General features: G+C 28.9%; 1 protein-coding gene across 1 annotated transcript; it reads left to right on the top strand.

Moving 5' to 3' along the window:
* Nucleotides 1-1,525: 1,525 nt before the first annotated feature.
* On the top strand, nucleotides 1,526-14,345 carry LOC114175279 (uncharacterized). The gene is made up of 21 exons (XM_085670342.1): nucleotides 1,526-1,684; nucleotides 1,817-2,084; nucleotides 2,168-2,264; nucleotides 2,728-2,860; nucleotides 2,951-3,057; nucleotides 3,199-3,319; nucleotides 3,521-3,700; nucleotides 3,785-3,862; nucleotides 3,930-4,130; nucleotides 6,153-6,291; nucleotides 8,243-8,323; nucleotides 8,508-8,636; nucleotides 9,027-9,098; nucleotides 9,353-9,523; nucleotides 9,620-9,715; nucleotides 9,810-9,863; nucleotides 9,946-10,003; nucleotides 10,457-11,303; nucleotides 11,421-12,171; nucleotides 12,289-12,576; nucleotides 12,685-14,345. The coding sequence occupies exons 1-21, from the start codon at nucleotides 1,526-1,528 to the stop codon at nucleotides 14,343-14,345; spliced, it is 5,691 nt and encodes a 1,896-aa protein (XP_085526468.1).
* The last annotated feature ends 1,094 nt before the right edge of the window (nucleotides 14,346-15,439 follow it).

The raw sequence follows: 15,439 nt of genomic DNA, 5'->3' as shown, positions 1-15,439 counted from the left end.
TTTCTTTTTCTCCACTACTGATGAGAATATGTTGTAATCAAATTAATTCCTTTAATATGTTGTATTGTTTAATTGTTTAATTCATGTGTTTTGATTAAACATGTCTTTCTTTGTTATTGATTTTCTGATGTTTGATGAAGAAGTTTGAGCTTGATCTTATTGTCCCTCAACTTTAAATGCAGAATTTGTTGCCATTTTATGTCATAAGATAATTTGTTGTTGATTCTTTATGAAATATTTATGAATTTGTTGTATTGATTTCTTTTGTTGTTGTATCGTTCATTCAAAGATCTTCCATATTACAGTTTTAAAAATCTATTTTTGTCGCCTATTGCATGTTTTATTGGTTTCTATTAACTGAGAAAGTTGTTCACTTCTTAATCTTTTTTATTCTTAATGTTTGCTCAAATTTGATGCGATTATACATCAACTTTCAAGAAATCCCACCATTTCAGGTTTAATTAATTCGAACCCCAACATTTGAGGTTTATTTCATTTTTATGTTAATTTTATATTTTATCTTACTTCATTAATCTGATATGTTGTTCTAACTCATTTTTTTGTTTATTTTGTTTATGTAGATTGTTTTTGGGTTCATTCCTTCATTAACTCTAATAAAATAACTTCATCCTGACGTGCACTACGTATTCCAGTTGCTGATCAAATTTCTTTTTCTCCACTGCTGATGAGAATATGTTGTAATCAAATTAATTCCTTTAATATGTTGTATTGTTTAATTGTTTAATTCATGTGTTTTGATTAAACATGTATTTCTTTGTTATTGATTTTCTGATGTTTGATGAAGAAGTTTGAGCTTGATCTTATTGTCCCTCAACTTTAAATGCAGAATTTGTTGCCATTTTATGTCATAAGATAATTTGTTGTTGATTCTTTATGAATTTGTTGTATTGATTATTTTTGTTGTTGTATCTTTGATTCAAAGATCTTCCATACTATAGTTTTAAAAATATATTTTTGTGGCCTATTTCATGTTGTTGATTAGTTATGAATATTGCATTCCCCTTACTTTTTTCATTACTTTCAAATGTTCAAATTATACATCTTTATTTGAAATCAAATCTTTATTTCCTATTTTCGCTGATTTGTCAACTTTTTCCAACATTTAAAGTTACTTTTTGTTTTCTTTTTGTACTGCTTTCTGCCATATTTCCTTTTATTGCACAACATTGAGCCATGTAAAAAACAGCTTTTGTTTTTTTCTGTGATCTTCATATTTTTGTCAGTCACTTTTCCCAATTTTTACTCCATTTGTTTAACCTAAACCACACTTTGCGTGTTGTTTCAGTAAATATCTTTTTTCATGTCAAAATCTGCTTTTGCTTTTGCAGATTGTTTCTAAATTTGTGAAATGAAAACCAGAGCATGCGTATGGTGTTGTTTTGTAATTATGATCTTCCAATCTATTTTTTTAATGTTTTTATGTTTTGTACAAATACATTTCTGCAGACCTTTCTTCATTCCTTACTATACTCTAATTTCCCTCATTTCCCTCATTCCTTCAACCATGTCTGTTATCCAAAAACACACTCACTCTTTACAAGAACTAAACCCTGAGAAGGAGAGTTGGAATATCCTTGCAAGAGTTGTATGGTTATGGTTTGTTGAAGATTACACAAAAGGAAAAACTCAATTTTCCATGGAAATTGTTCTTCAAGACCAAGAGGTATCTTCCTTAAACTATAAACGGCTTTTATTTTTTGACTTTTCCTAATTTTTTTTTTACCCAAAAGTTTAGATATGTTTTTGTAAGTTTAAATCTGCTTCTATTTTTTCATTTATGAATCTCTTTTTTCAGGGTGTACTAATCCATGCATTTGTTAGACGCACATTGATATACAAATTCCAGTCTGAAATCAAAGAGGATAAGGTTTACACCATCCAATCTTTGAGTGTTTCATGTAATGGTGGTTCTTATAGAACCACAAAACATGCCTATAAGATCAACTTCCAATTTGAAACCAAGGTCAATATGGTTCAAAGTACCTTAGTTCCGAAAACTACAACTTCATACACCCCTTTTTCAACAATCATAGCTGCTGGTTTTGACACAGATTACTTAGTTAGTAAGTATGTTTTGCTTATTTTTCTTCATTTTTTTGTATAACTTTTTGTTAATTTTTTTTCTTTCTTTTTCCTCTTTCTGTAGATGTGATTGGGATGTTTACTGGTGTTGGAATAGAGAGGGAGCTAGAGAAAGCTGGTAAGAAAACCAAAATGAATGTCATCCTTATGGAAGCTGATGGGTAAGCAGATTTCATTTGTTTTTGTTCTTTATTGTTTTTTATTTTTGTTCATGTATTTCATCTGCTTCTCTTTTTATGTGATTTTTAACATTCAATAGTTTGCAACTGGAGTGTACTTTATTTGGTCAATATGTTGATATGTTAAATGCATTTCTGGCCTCTGGAGAGGATCAACATGTTGTCATTGCTTTGATTTTTGCAAAGTGAAGACCTTCCAAGGTAACTAACATAAACCACATTATTACAGTTGTATTAATGAATAAAAATCTTTTTGACATTTTCTCTTTTGTAGATAAAGTTTCTATTCAAAACTGTATGAACTGTACCAAGATCATTTTTAACTGTGATGGTGAAGATGCAACCAAGTTGAAAAAAATGTAAGTCTATATACATAACATATATCTTTGTTTATAGATAGATATATGTATATCTTTGTAATAGAACATATTTTTTTTTAACGTAGGATGTGGGATAATACTGAATCTCCTTCTCAAGCTCTTACCCAACTTTGTGCTTCTTCTAAAGTTAGCTTAGAAGATGATTTCATTAAGTTGCATCCTAGGAGTTCAATTGAAGGTCTAAAAGATTTTAAGCAGGTTCAAATATTTGTCTCTATGTTGCACATAAATTTTTTTATTTAATGACTATTTTTTTTTGTTCATAATTTGATATTCTTTATTTTATAGGAAAGTACTTTTGTAGTAAAAGCTACTATCAAACATGTGCTAGATCATGATGATTGGTGGTATACAGCATGTATCTGCAACAAAGCAGTTTATCCTGATTCCAAAATGTTTTTTTTTTGTGAAAAGTGTAACAAGCATGTCATTAAGGTTACACCTAGGTAATATTTTCAATATTCACAACATGTTTTTATTAATATAATATTAAGAAAACTTAATAATGTTCATAATGTCTTTATTGTTTTTTTTAGGTTTAAACTGAAACTTCGTGTAATTGATGCTACGGATTCTACAACTTTTGTTGTATTTGATCGTGATGCAAGTGCAATGTTGAAGAAATCATGCTCTGACATTCTTGACTTGCAAGACAAGGTTAAGTTTTTAATCTAATCATTTCTGCTTATATTGTTGACATTTAACTTAAATGTTTTGTCTAATTTTCAAATGAATTCACAATCAATTATTTCCTATTCTATATTGGGTACTTCGTTTCCACTTATTTTACTCATTATTGTTGTACAGTAATTATTTTACATTAATTTACGTCATTTATATTAATCCTTGTTTTAATAGAACACTGTTGTTGGAGACTTGCCTAAAGAGTTTGAAGTCCTAATTGATAAGACCTATCTGTTCAAAGTTGAGTGCAAGAATGATTATAATAGCAAATCTGAACAATCATTCAGAGTTAAAAAAGTTTGCATAGATGAAAAAGTAATTGAAAGCTTTTCTGATGTTGAAATTAAGTCTTTGGTAAGTTTATTTTTATTTTTTTTCACGTGTTAGCCTATTTTTTTCTTAAATTTTTTTATTATTAATATTGTATACAATTTTTAGGATCTATACTCTGCAAATGAAGAAGAAAGCAAATTAAATGAGCGAACAAATCAAATCTCATCTGATTCCATTGCAGAGGTAGTTGAAGATTACAATTTAACTTATTTTGTAAAGCTTTGTATATGCTAATCTTCTTTTTTTTTAGGATTTGTTGATCAAATTCACAGAAAAATCAAATGATCTTGAGACTCTAAGTGATGATTTGAACAATATAGTATCAAGCCATGTTCCTCCCGAAGAATCCTTGAAAAATAAAAATGTAATTGATGTTCAAATTCATGAGTTAACCCGCAAAGAATCATCTCATCTGGACAATCTTGATTTGGGTACTCAACCACCTGTTCCAGTACTTAAAAGACAAAGTCGATCTATGGTTCAAGAAAACAAGAAGATTCCAGTGAAGATGTTGAAGAAGAATATAAAGATTGAAAAGTGATAGACTTTATTTGGATTTTTATGTTTATTATGTTATTTTTTGAAAAACATTTGCTGCTGTTATGTATTTGTACTCATGACCATTATTTTCTATTTGTCTTTGGTTGTTATTTTGAAAACAATATTACTTCAACTATGTTTTAATTTAATTATGAATAGATTAGATGCTTATTTTTAATTTTGTACTCTATCTTTACATTCAAAATTTGCTAGCTGAATCAAAGTATGTTGATATAATTTGACATTGTCAACACCATAATCATGCTAGCTACATTAAATTAATTAATTTCAGCATAGGTTTTTCCTTTTGTTTTGGTTTATAAAAAATCGTTTATTTTCACTATTTGTTTACCTTTTTTAAATAGATTTCTATAAATTTATATACGTTTTGTTGTATATGCTTATTTTTAAAATTTAGTATATATTGCTAGCCTAATGTCGAAGTTTTGATATTACTTTTAATGTTAACTACATTATGATGCTAGCTACATCAAAGTCATTAAGTTTTTATCTATGTATATTTTTCAACTACATTATTGTTTTCGTAACATTTAAAATATATTTCATGTTTTCAAAACCATGATTCCTTCATCAAACAGATTGATTAACAAATCAAAAAACATTTGTAACTTTGCATTTAAAGGATAAAAGTTGATTTTGATTTTCTTAATCATAATGGTACAATTATTTAAATGTTATCTTTTCTTCTTTTATTAATTAGTTATCTTTTATCTTAATATTTTATTATGTTATTTTTATGTGCTATTACTCTTTCAACTTCTTATTTGTTTTTATTTATTAAAAAAATGTTCATTTCTTTATAATTTTTTTAAAGTTATTTTTACTTTCTCAAAATTAATTTAAAAATTTTATTAAGTAGCATTGAATTTTGAAAAACCCTTCTTTAATTTCTCTTTAATTACAAGTCTTTTCATATCTATATATTAACTTTTAATATTATCTTTTATTCTTTTATTAATTAGTTATCTTTTTTCTGAATTTTTTATTATATTATTTTTATCTGTTATTACTCTTTCAAATTCTTATTTGTTTTTATTTATTTAAAAAATGTATATTATTTTTAAAGTTATTTTTACTTTCTCAAAATTAATTTTAAAATATTATTAAATATGATTCAATTTTCAAAAAGCTTTCTTTAATTTCTCTTTAATTACAAGTCTTTTCATATCTATATAATCGTCTGTTTTCCTTATTTACTATCAAGTTTTATGTTTTTACAAAATCACTGAAAAAGAAAGGTCACTCCCCTACACTTGCTTCTATGGATTCCTCTTTGAGTGTCACTGCCAGAAAAACTTTAGGAAGGTTCACCACGTATCATTTTGTTCATAATCAAGTACATCTACTTCACAAAAACTTTAAAAAAATATGTGCTTTGATGTTTTTTTTTTAAGTTTAGACCGTACCACATTGCTTCTTCATCCATCTTAATCGTTCAAAAACATGTATTTATGTTTTCACTTTTTACACAATATTACTTATTCTCGATTTTCTTTCTAAAAATTCAAACTTTCTGCAATAATCGTTCAAAGGTCGTTTTTTTCTATTTGTTTCCCATGCTTCATGTATGTTAAACTATATTTTCCTTCATCATCTATTCTCCAAATCTTACTTCATTTCATTTTTTGTTATCAAAATGTCATCTTTCTTCAATAATCGTTGAAATAAGTTAAAACTTTTGTTTTTGATGCATTTCTCATCTATGTCCACCTTTTTTGTCTTTCATAAGACAACTTATATTTTTACTTTGTTTGAACTCTGACTTACTATTGGTTTCTTCTAAAGATGTCAACTTTTTACATCACCCATGCATGTTTTTATTCCTGTATTTTAATATTTATGCTTTCATTATTAGTTTCATATTTGTCTTATTCATCTTTTTGACCTTTCTATCTGTTTTTTGTCTCATTAGGAGTTTGGACATGTTGATCCAATATTTTTTGCTATTTTTGGTGAGGAATTAGGACTCGTTTGGCACTTGGAAGATATTGAAGGGAATCAACATCAGTTAACCTTTAATATGGATGTGAATCATCCCGTTCTCACGGATGGTTGGTATAGCCTACGAGTTTTTTATAAACTGCAACATATCCATCAAATTGTATTTAGATATGTTGGCAATTCTACCTTCCACATCACTGTATTCCCCAACATGTCTACAATATCGACTGGTGCCAAATTTCTTTCAAACCTAATTCGGTTGCGAAAAAAACATATGTTTAGAGTCAAATTGTCAAAATCTCAATGCAAAGGAAGCCATCTGGTGAACTTATAATTTTATTATTTTGGTTTTATATTTTGTTTTCTTTATATATTTTTATTTGTGGTCTTATTTTGTTCTTTTTTCAGGACCCACAATCTGACTTTGCAGATTACATTCGTAAACGTAGATTGAGGAGGTTGGAATTGCAGGGACATCACAATACCTTCATTGTTCAATGTAAACTTCTGCTCCGTAATACACCAAAGAAGTCAAGTAAGATTGGGAAGGGATGGAAGGACTTGTGCACATTCAATCGTTTGGAAGAAGGAGATATTCTTGTGTTTCTAGCGGACAAAAAAATGAAAAAGAACAAGATCAAAGTATACGTCCACAAAGAATGCAGTTTCTAATATTGCACTTTTCTTTTAGTTTACTATTTATATTATGTATGTTTTTTTGAAGAACTTTGAAAGTACTTTGGTTTTATTTTGTTTGTAATAGTTTTAGCATCCTTTTTTTGTTGCTTCTAATTCTAATAATTAGAAGCCATATCTAAAAGTATTTAACCTAATTTAATTATCGTCAAGTTTTATATTTTAATTATTTTCGTAATACAAATTTTATTTAAGTACTGATTTTCTAAAATAAATTTTCATTTCCGATACTATAAATAATTTTAAATGATTATGATAAGAATTCAAATATGTTAAAATATTTGATTGTTTTTCTTAAAAAAAAGGTTAGAAGTAATAATAAGAAGCCAACTTGATATTCTGCAGTACTAATAATTGGACATACTAACTAAATATAATTTTCAAAAGATTTTATTAATTTCTTTACAAAAATTATTTTAATATTTCTTGCAAAATTTATTGAAATTGTTTTTTAGTAATAGAGTAACCATGAAAACATTAAAACCCATTTCATTTTGAACTCTCTTACATGTTTTTTAATTTAAATTTTATTTCTTCGATTTTTTTTTCATTTCTAAAATTCAAAACAGTAAAATAATTTTCTTTTGCCCTTTCTTTAGTAGTTGCATGTTACACTCAATGTAGAAACAAATGTTTACTTTAATGGTTGACTATTACAAAGCATAGTACTTTTGTGCTTGGCAAAAAAGGACATATATCACAGATCCACATTCTGAAATGAGGCTTTGCATTGTCTGCAAATCATCAATTTGGACTTTGCAGATCAAATCTTTTTGAAAAGGTACGCTTTTCCAAATTTTGAGTTATTTGTCCAGTTCTGATATTTCCATATCAATGAAATGTTTGTTCTTTTTTGTCAAAAGTTTGTACTGACAGTACCTGAATCATCAGGAAGAATGTTGGTTGAATACTAAAAATGTGCCTACATATACTAATAGGTTTTTTCTTCCTCTCTGCTTTACTTTCTTCACAGTGCATTGTTAATTGCTTTTGTTATTAGTTTTCTATTTCTAATTTTAAATCTTCCTCCAACATGTAATGAGTTTGTAAAGCACCATAATACCATAATACAATGCATAACTTCTGCACACTTTGAACATTATCACAACAAAATGGATTCAACAAATGGAAGAAGAAAAAGGAAGAACATTATCCCACAAAATTTTTCCAATACCTTGATGAAGTCCACAGGTTCAATATTTTGATGTTTCTCACATTGCATTATTAAGTTTCTTCATTTTTTGGAGCTCATTTCATTCGTTTCTCATCCAATTCAATTAAATCTACACTCATACGTAAAAACAAAGATGCAAATTCTAATCTTGCTTCATCTATGTTATTTTTTTTTTCTTATTTTGATTTCAGTAACAAATAAGGACAAATCCAGTCCAACTGAAGCATTTCCTTTTCCAAATACTACACCTCTTTCTCAGTTAAGATATTGCGGTAATAATTTTTTCATTCACTATATATTTCATCCAACAAATTTATTACTGCATTCATTGTTGTCAAACTATTTTTCATTTCATTCACAAATCTGCATTCATTGATTGCACTAACACAAATCTTTATTACTGCATTCATTTTACATCTATTCTTTTCTCATTTCACTTTTTAACTATTCTACCAGTATCGAAAGAAAATGTTACGCCAGATTCAACTAGCAAAACCTATTTATCTCTCAATGAAGATACAGACATGCAGAATAAAAGAATTCAATCTACTATTAGAAAGCCACTTTCCGAGTTGACATATTGTGGTAAGTTTGTTTTTTAATTTAATTTTCATTCAAATTCAGTACAAATGCTAGCACTGCATACTTATTAGTCTCATTATTCATCTTTAATGCATATTATACAATTAACACACATTGATATTAGATGACATCATTTCATAATTAATTCGTTTCATCTTTAAATTCATTTGATAATCCTTTTTCTAACTGCATTTTGTAGAACTTGAACAAAATAATGGGAAAAAGCTGCACGAAGAAGAAGGAAACTTATTATAAATCAGAAGTTGGCAGATAAAAGTAATTACAAGCGTAATAAAACTGATTAAATACTAATTTTTTATATATCTATTATTATCTTATCTTAAATTGAATTCCTTTCATACTAAATTTTTCTATTACTACCTCTCTTATTAGAATTTCATGGTTCTACATCCATTGGATCTACCAATGCTCCAATTTTGCAAAACAGCAACAGTAACAACACAGGTACAAATGAAAAATATATTAATTGTTTTAATGCTTTTCTCTTAATATATTAGTGCTTTAATATATTTTACTATTTTTTTTAAAATTGAGTTGTGCATACTGAAATTGAAGTTATTTTAGTTATTCAAATGTATACCACTAATATATTTTACTATTTATAATTATATTTGAATGATAAATTAAATTAAGAACAGAATTACAAAATCATATATATCAATAATATTTAGTTCATTAATTTATGGATGTACCTGCAGGGATTGTTCAATTTGATTGTCCTATTGGAAGAAGCAAAATGAATGTGTTTAATACAGAAGAACTGTTACCTAAAGAAATTGTGGGTAGCAGCTCCAGTCATGCTTCACTAAATTCTTGTGCTTTTTCTGAAGTTGTTAATCCTTTTTATGTTCAACAACATCAAAGTCATGGTAATTTATAATATAAACAAAATTCATTTCATTACTTTAATTTCTTTAATTGTTACAAATTCAGCTTGCTAATATTCATTTCAATCTATGTTAAAGGTTTACAATTCTGTCAGCCTTCTCGGGAGCAGGCTATTAGATCTATTTCGAAGATATTGGATTTTGACAATAATTCTGAAGAAGATGAAAATGATGGTAATCAATAATGGTTCATTTTAAATAATAAATACTTTCTGTTTCTTTATGTAAAATTGTTTTTTAAATAATAAATACTTTCTGTTTCTTTCAGATAACATAATTGGACATTTCAAATCTGATTTGTATTCAAAAGCTGAAATTCAAGGTGAAACAATACTTTTTAGTGTTTTTATATTTAAGTATAAATGTTATTTAATTAGTGACATATATGTTTTTTATGTACTTAGGAAATGTTGATGTTGGGGATTGTTCACTTGAGTGTCCCTATTGTCAAGCTCAATTGTGGTACGAAGAGAGATCTGATAAATGCAAAAGATTAAAACAAGTTGATTTCTCTCTTTGTTGTCAAAAGGGAAAAGTACAACTTCCATTGTTGAAGAAACATCCACAATTGCTTCAAAAGTTGTTAAAAGGAGAAGACAGTACAAGCCAGAATTTCTTACATTACATAAGAAGTTACAACAACATGTTCTCATTTACATCCATTGGTGTTAAGATCCATTCCTTAATCAACGATGGATCAGGTCCTCCTCAATTTATTCTTAGTGGTCAAAATTACCATCGCATTGGAAGTTTATTGCCTGAAAAAGGATCAAATCCCAAATTTGCACAACTATATATTTATGACACAGAAAATGAAACAAGCAACAAAGTTAGTCACTTTGGGTATGTTTAAATAGTTTCTTTATGTTTTTAGCCATCATTGCGCATATAATTGAATAATTTTTTATTTTTCAGGTCTGATAGTCAGCAATCCATATTTGATAAATCATTGATCGAAGAATTGAAGAAAATGATTGACAAACACAATGTACTTGCTCAAACATTCAGAAGAGTAAGAGATTTTATACATGATCATGAACAATCAGATTTTGGATTGAGGTTATTTAGACATCGCTTTAAGGATCCTAGAGTATATAATACACCAGTAGCAGATGAAGTGGCAGCATTGATTGTTGGTGATTTGAGCACCTTAGATGTAGGAAGGGACATCATTGTCAAGAAAGTTTCTGGTAAATTAACAAGACTACATGAAACACACACATGTTTCATTCCTCTTCAATATCCTTTGATTTTCCCATATGGAGAGGATGGTTATCAAGAGGATATTCCAATTAGAGATTGTCAAAAATATGGACAAAGTAGAAAGAGAATTCACATTTCTTTACGAGAATTCATTGCTTTCAGAATACAAGATAGAAAGGTTGAATTTGGTAATGTTGTAAATTCACGTAGATTGTTTCAACAGTTTTTAGTGGATACATACACCATGATTGAAGCCCAAAGGTTGTCTTTTATACGAAATAATCAAAAACTCATTCGTTCAGATATTCTGAATGGGTTTCAAGAAGCTGTTAACAAAGGTGAAACTGATCCTTCTTCCATTGGTAAGCGTATTGTTCTTCCAGCTTCATTTACAGGTGGTATGAGATACATGTTCAATAATTGCCAAGATGTTATGGCAATTTGCAAGAGGTATCGCTATCCAGATTTGTTTATAACAATCACATGTAATGTAAATTGGCCTGAAATTGTTGATTTTGTCAAATCAAAAGGATTAACTACTTCAGATAGGCCAGACATAGTTTGCAGAGTTTTTAAAATGAAATTAGACCAAATGATGACCGATTTCAAGAAGAATAATTTCTTTGGCAAAGTCAATGCAGGTATACAATTTTAATTTTCTTAATTTATTTTTCAGAAGAGAGGTCTGCCACATGCTCATATATTACTATGGTTGAGTGACTCTAACAAGTTAGAAAATGCAAAGCATATAGATCAAGTTATCTCTGCTGAACTTCCTCATCCAGATCTCTATCCTAAACTTTCAAAGGCTGTTCAAACATATATGATACATGGTCCTTGCGGAGCTGCTAGATTTAACTCGCCATGTATGAAAGAAGGTCGGTGTTCTAAATTGTTTCCTAAAAAATTTAGACATTCAACTACAATTGATGAAGATGGATATTCTGTATATAGACGTAGAGATGATGGTTTATTTGTGTTGAAAAATGGACATAAATTAGGTAATGCAAATGTGGTGCCGTATAGTCCTCTTCTCTTAATGCGTTATCAAGCTCATGTTAATACAAAATATTGCAACAAATCCAACTCAATCAAGTATTTGTTCAAATATGTAAACAAAGGTCCTGATAGAGCAACAATTAAAATTACAGACAAGGAGAATGAATCTACAGAGATGCGTATTGTTGATAAGATAAAAAGATACTATGATTGTAGATATTTATCTGCATGTGAAGCAGTTTGGCGAAGTTTTGGTTTTGATATCCATCATCGGTGGCCAGCTGTTCAACGATTAAATTTTCACTTACAAGATCAACAACCAGTTTTGTTTAAAGATGATGATCGAATTGATGATGTATTGCATAGGAATGAGAATATGAACACCATGTTCCTAGCTTGGTTTGAAGCTAACAAAAAATTTGAGGAAGGTAGAAACTTGACCTATGCTGAATTTCCAACAAAGTTTGTTTGGATGTCTCAACAAAAATAATGGAAACCAAGAAAGCAAGGTTATAGTATTGGTCGACTAACATATGTTCCTCCAGGATCAGGTGAATGCTACTACATGAGAATCTTACTAACAAAACAAAAAGGTTGTATTGATCATGATAGTATAAAGACAATTAATGGTAAAACATTCTCCACATACCAAGAGGCTTGCCAAGAATTAGGATTATTGGCAGATGACAAAGAATTCATTGATGCCATTAAAGAGGCTAGCCATCTTGCATCTGGAAATCAACTTAGAAGGTTATTTGTTGCTTTGTTAATCATGAATACAATGTCTAAGCCAAATGTTGTTTGGGATGCAACTTGGACTTTACTTGCAGATGGTATCCTATATCAAAAAAGAAAAGACTTGAACATACCAGGTACTAAATTCAATTATTCTACACTATTTTTTCCATAATTAGGTATTAATTACATATTCTATTTTGTAGATTTTCAAATTGAAGAGCATGATTTACACAATCTTTGCTTACTAGAAGTACAAGAACTTCTAAATTCAAATGGGCGAGCTTTATCAGATTATAGTTACCTTCCTCAACCTAATCTTTCAAATTCATTCAAATTTCAGAACAGGTTCATTGTTGATGAAATGAATTATGATAAAGAACAAATGGAGAAGCTACATCAATCTCTATTGCAGTCTGTCACTAATGAGCAACTACATGTTTATAACACAATTATGACAGCAGTGAACTCAGAGGTAGGGAATTTCTTTTTCTTATATGGTTATGGTGGTATTGGAAAAACATATCTCTGGAAACTTTTGTCAGCTGCTATTAGAGCAAAGGGAATGATTGCCCTTAATGTAGCTTCAAGTGGCATTGCATCTTTATTGCTTCCTGGAGGTAAAACTGCTCATTCTACTTTTTGCATACCATTAGCAATCAATGATGAATCAACATGTAACATCAATCAAGGAAGTCTTCGTGCTAAACTATTGATGGAAGCAAAACTTATACTATGGGATGAAGCTCCTATGATGAATAAGCTATGCTTTCAAGCTTTTGATAGAACATTGAGAGACATTATGAGAGCTACGAATCAACATAATGCTGACAAACCATTTGGTGGAAAGGTGGTGGTCTTGGGCGGTGATTTTAGACAAATCTTGCTAGTAGTAAGAAAGGGATCAAGGTATGATATTGTGAACTCATCAATTAACTATTCTGATTTGTGGCAATATTGCACAGTTCTTAAGCTATCACAAAACATGAGGTTAAAGACTGCTACTTCAAATGAAAGTGCAAAAGATATAAAAGAATTTGCTGATTGGATTCTTAAAATTGGAGATGGAAATATGAATTTGAATGAAAGTGGTGAAGCCAACCTTTCAATACCAACAGATCTTCTAATTCAGGAAAGTGAAACACCTTTACTTTCTTTAGTCAAATTTGTTTATGGTGGTCTAATTGAAAATATCATGACTCATGGATTCTTTGATGATGGTGCAATACTTTGCCCTACAATTGATAGTGTTGAACAAGTAAATGACTTCCTTTTATCTTTGATTCCTGGTGAAGAACAAGTTTATTTAAGTTCAGACACTCCTTGCCAATCTGATGATGATCAAGAAATTCAAGGTGAGTGGTTTACTCAAGAGGTTCTAAATGATATTAAATGTTCAGGAATTCCAAATCATAAGATTAAATTGAAAGTTGGCGTACCAATTATGCTTTTAAGAAACATTGATCAAGCAAATGGTCTGTGCAATGGTACAAGGTTGCAAGTTAATGATTTGGGAAAGAATGTTATCTCTACTACAGTAATAACTGGCAAAAATGTTGGTGACAAAATATTCATACCAAGAATGAACTTGACACCTTCTGATTCCAGCATCCCGTTCAAATTTCAAAGGAGGCAATTTCCAATATCCTTATGCCTTGCGATGACAATAAACAAAAGCCAAGGTCAAACTCTTTCTAAAGTTGGACTTTATCTTCCTCGCCCAGTTTTTACTCATGGACAATTGTACGTAGCAGTTTCTAGAGTCACATCAAAGAAAGGACTAAAAATCTTAATTCTGGATGAAAATGGAAAAGTAACCACTACAACTACAAATGTGGTTTACAAAGAAATATTTGAAAATCTTTGATAAAGGTATACAAATTACTTTTATATAATTCTTACAAATTTTCAATTATTTTACATTTAATTGTATTTATTTTTTACATTGCAGATTACAATTGATGCAGATTACTTTATTTTTTGGGTCCATATACAAATTTTGGTGTACATTATAGTTCATGCAGATTAGAACTGTATAATATATAGTGATTTATAAATGTTTTCATACTTTCATTGTTTATCATTTTTTTCCAGGAGCTACTTCTTTGAATTCCAGTAATGCTTCTTATATATTAATACACTATTGTTTTTTTTATTAGTTATATATATATGTTGGTTTTCAATTGTTATTTGTTGCTTTACTGTATTGTCAACAATAAATATCTACATACATGTGCTTGGGTGTTACTGAATCCGAATTGACATAATTGCATTTCATTTGTTTAATTTTCTAAATGTTAAAGAATCTGAATTATATATTTTTGCTGTTACTTTACCTGTAACTTCTATACTTTATTTTATCTGTTACTTTTTCTGTCAGTGAACAATAACAATTTTAAATTTGTTGTCACTGTTTGCATGTGACAATGTTCTCTATTCTCACTTAAAGTTTCTCATTCCTTCACAACTTTCACTTTACCATTTCATACACATCCTTCACTCAACACTACATTTGAACCTCCATTTCTCTGCAATTACATAATTGGAAATGGACCAAACCCAAGATCAGAGAACAATACTTTGGAAGTTCAACACCATCTACATATTCTCTAAGGTATGTCTTCAATTTTAACACAAATACAAATTTAGATCTATTACCCTGTATTGAGATTTTTTGTTCTATGTGCTTCGCAGTGTTCTGTATTCATAACGTATGTACTGCACTTTCATCTATATATCTAAAGATTTCAATGTTCAATGTTATAAATAAATATAATTTTTGTTGATATATAAGTCTGTTGACAACTTATATATGTTTTGTTTTTCATCCTGTTATTGCAGAAAAAATATTGATAATGTCTTTATTGTTTGAAAATAATTTAGTGTCCTCATTATTTTGTAGCCATTTTTGTTTGTTGATCGACACTTTGCTGTTGGTTATGCACACGAATTAGGCCCACA

The sequence above is a fragment of the Vigna unguiculata genome, chromosome 3 (genome assembly GCF_037176805.1).
Source record: "Vigna unguiculata cultivar grain cowpea cultivar isolate G323 ecotype 2 chromosome 3, ASM3717680v1, whole genome shotgun sequence".
Taxonomy (NCBI): Eukaryota; Viridiplantae; Streptophyta; class Magnoliopsida; order Fabales; family Fabaceae; genus Vigna; species Vigna unguiculata.
The sequence above is the reverse complement of the archived record's forward strand: the minus strand, read 5'-3'. Positions and strand labels throughout refer to the sequence as shown.

Bases quoted from the DNA above. Each gene is read 5' to 3' on its own strand.
- LOC114175279 (XM_085670342.1), top strand. From the start codon at position 1,526: ATGTCTGTTATCCAAAAACACACTCACTCTTTACAAGAACTAAACCCT. The intron at 4,131-6,152 runs GTACTTAAAAGA...TTGTCTCATTAG, and splicing joins GTACTCAACCACCTGTTCCA to GAGTTTGGACATGTTGATCC. The intron at 8,324-8,507 runs GTAATAATTTTT...CTATTCTACCAG, and splicing joins TTCTCAGTTAAGATATTGCG to TATCGAAAGAAAATGTTACG.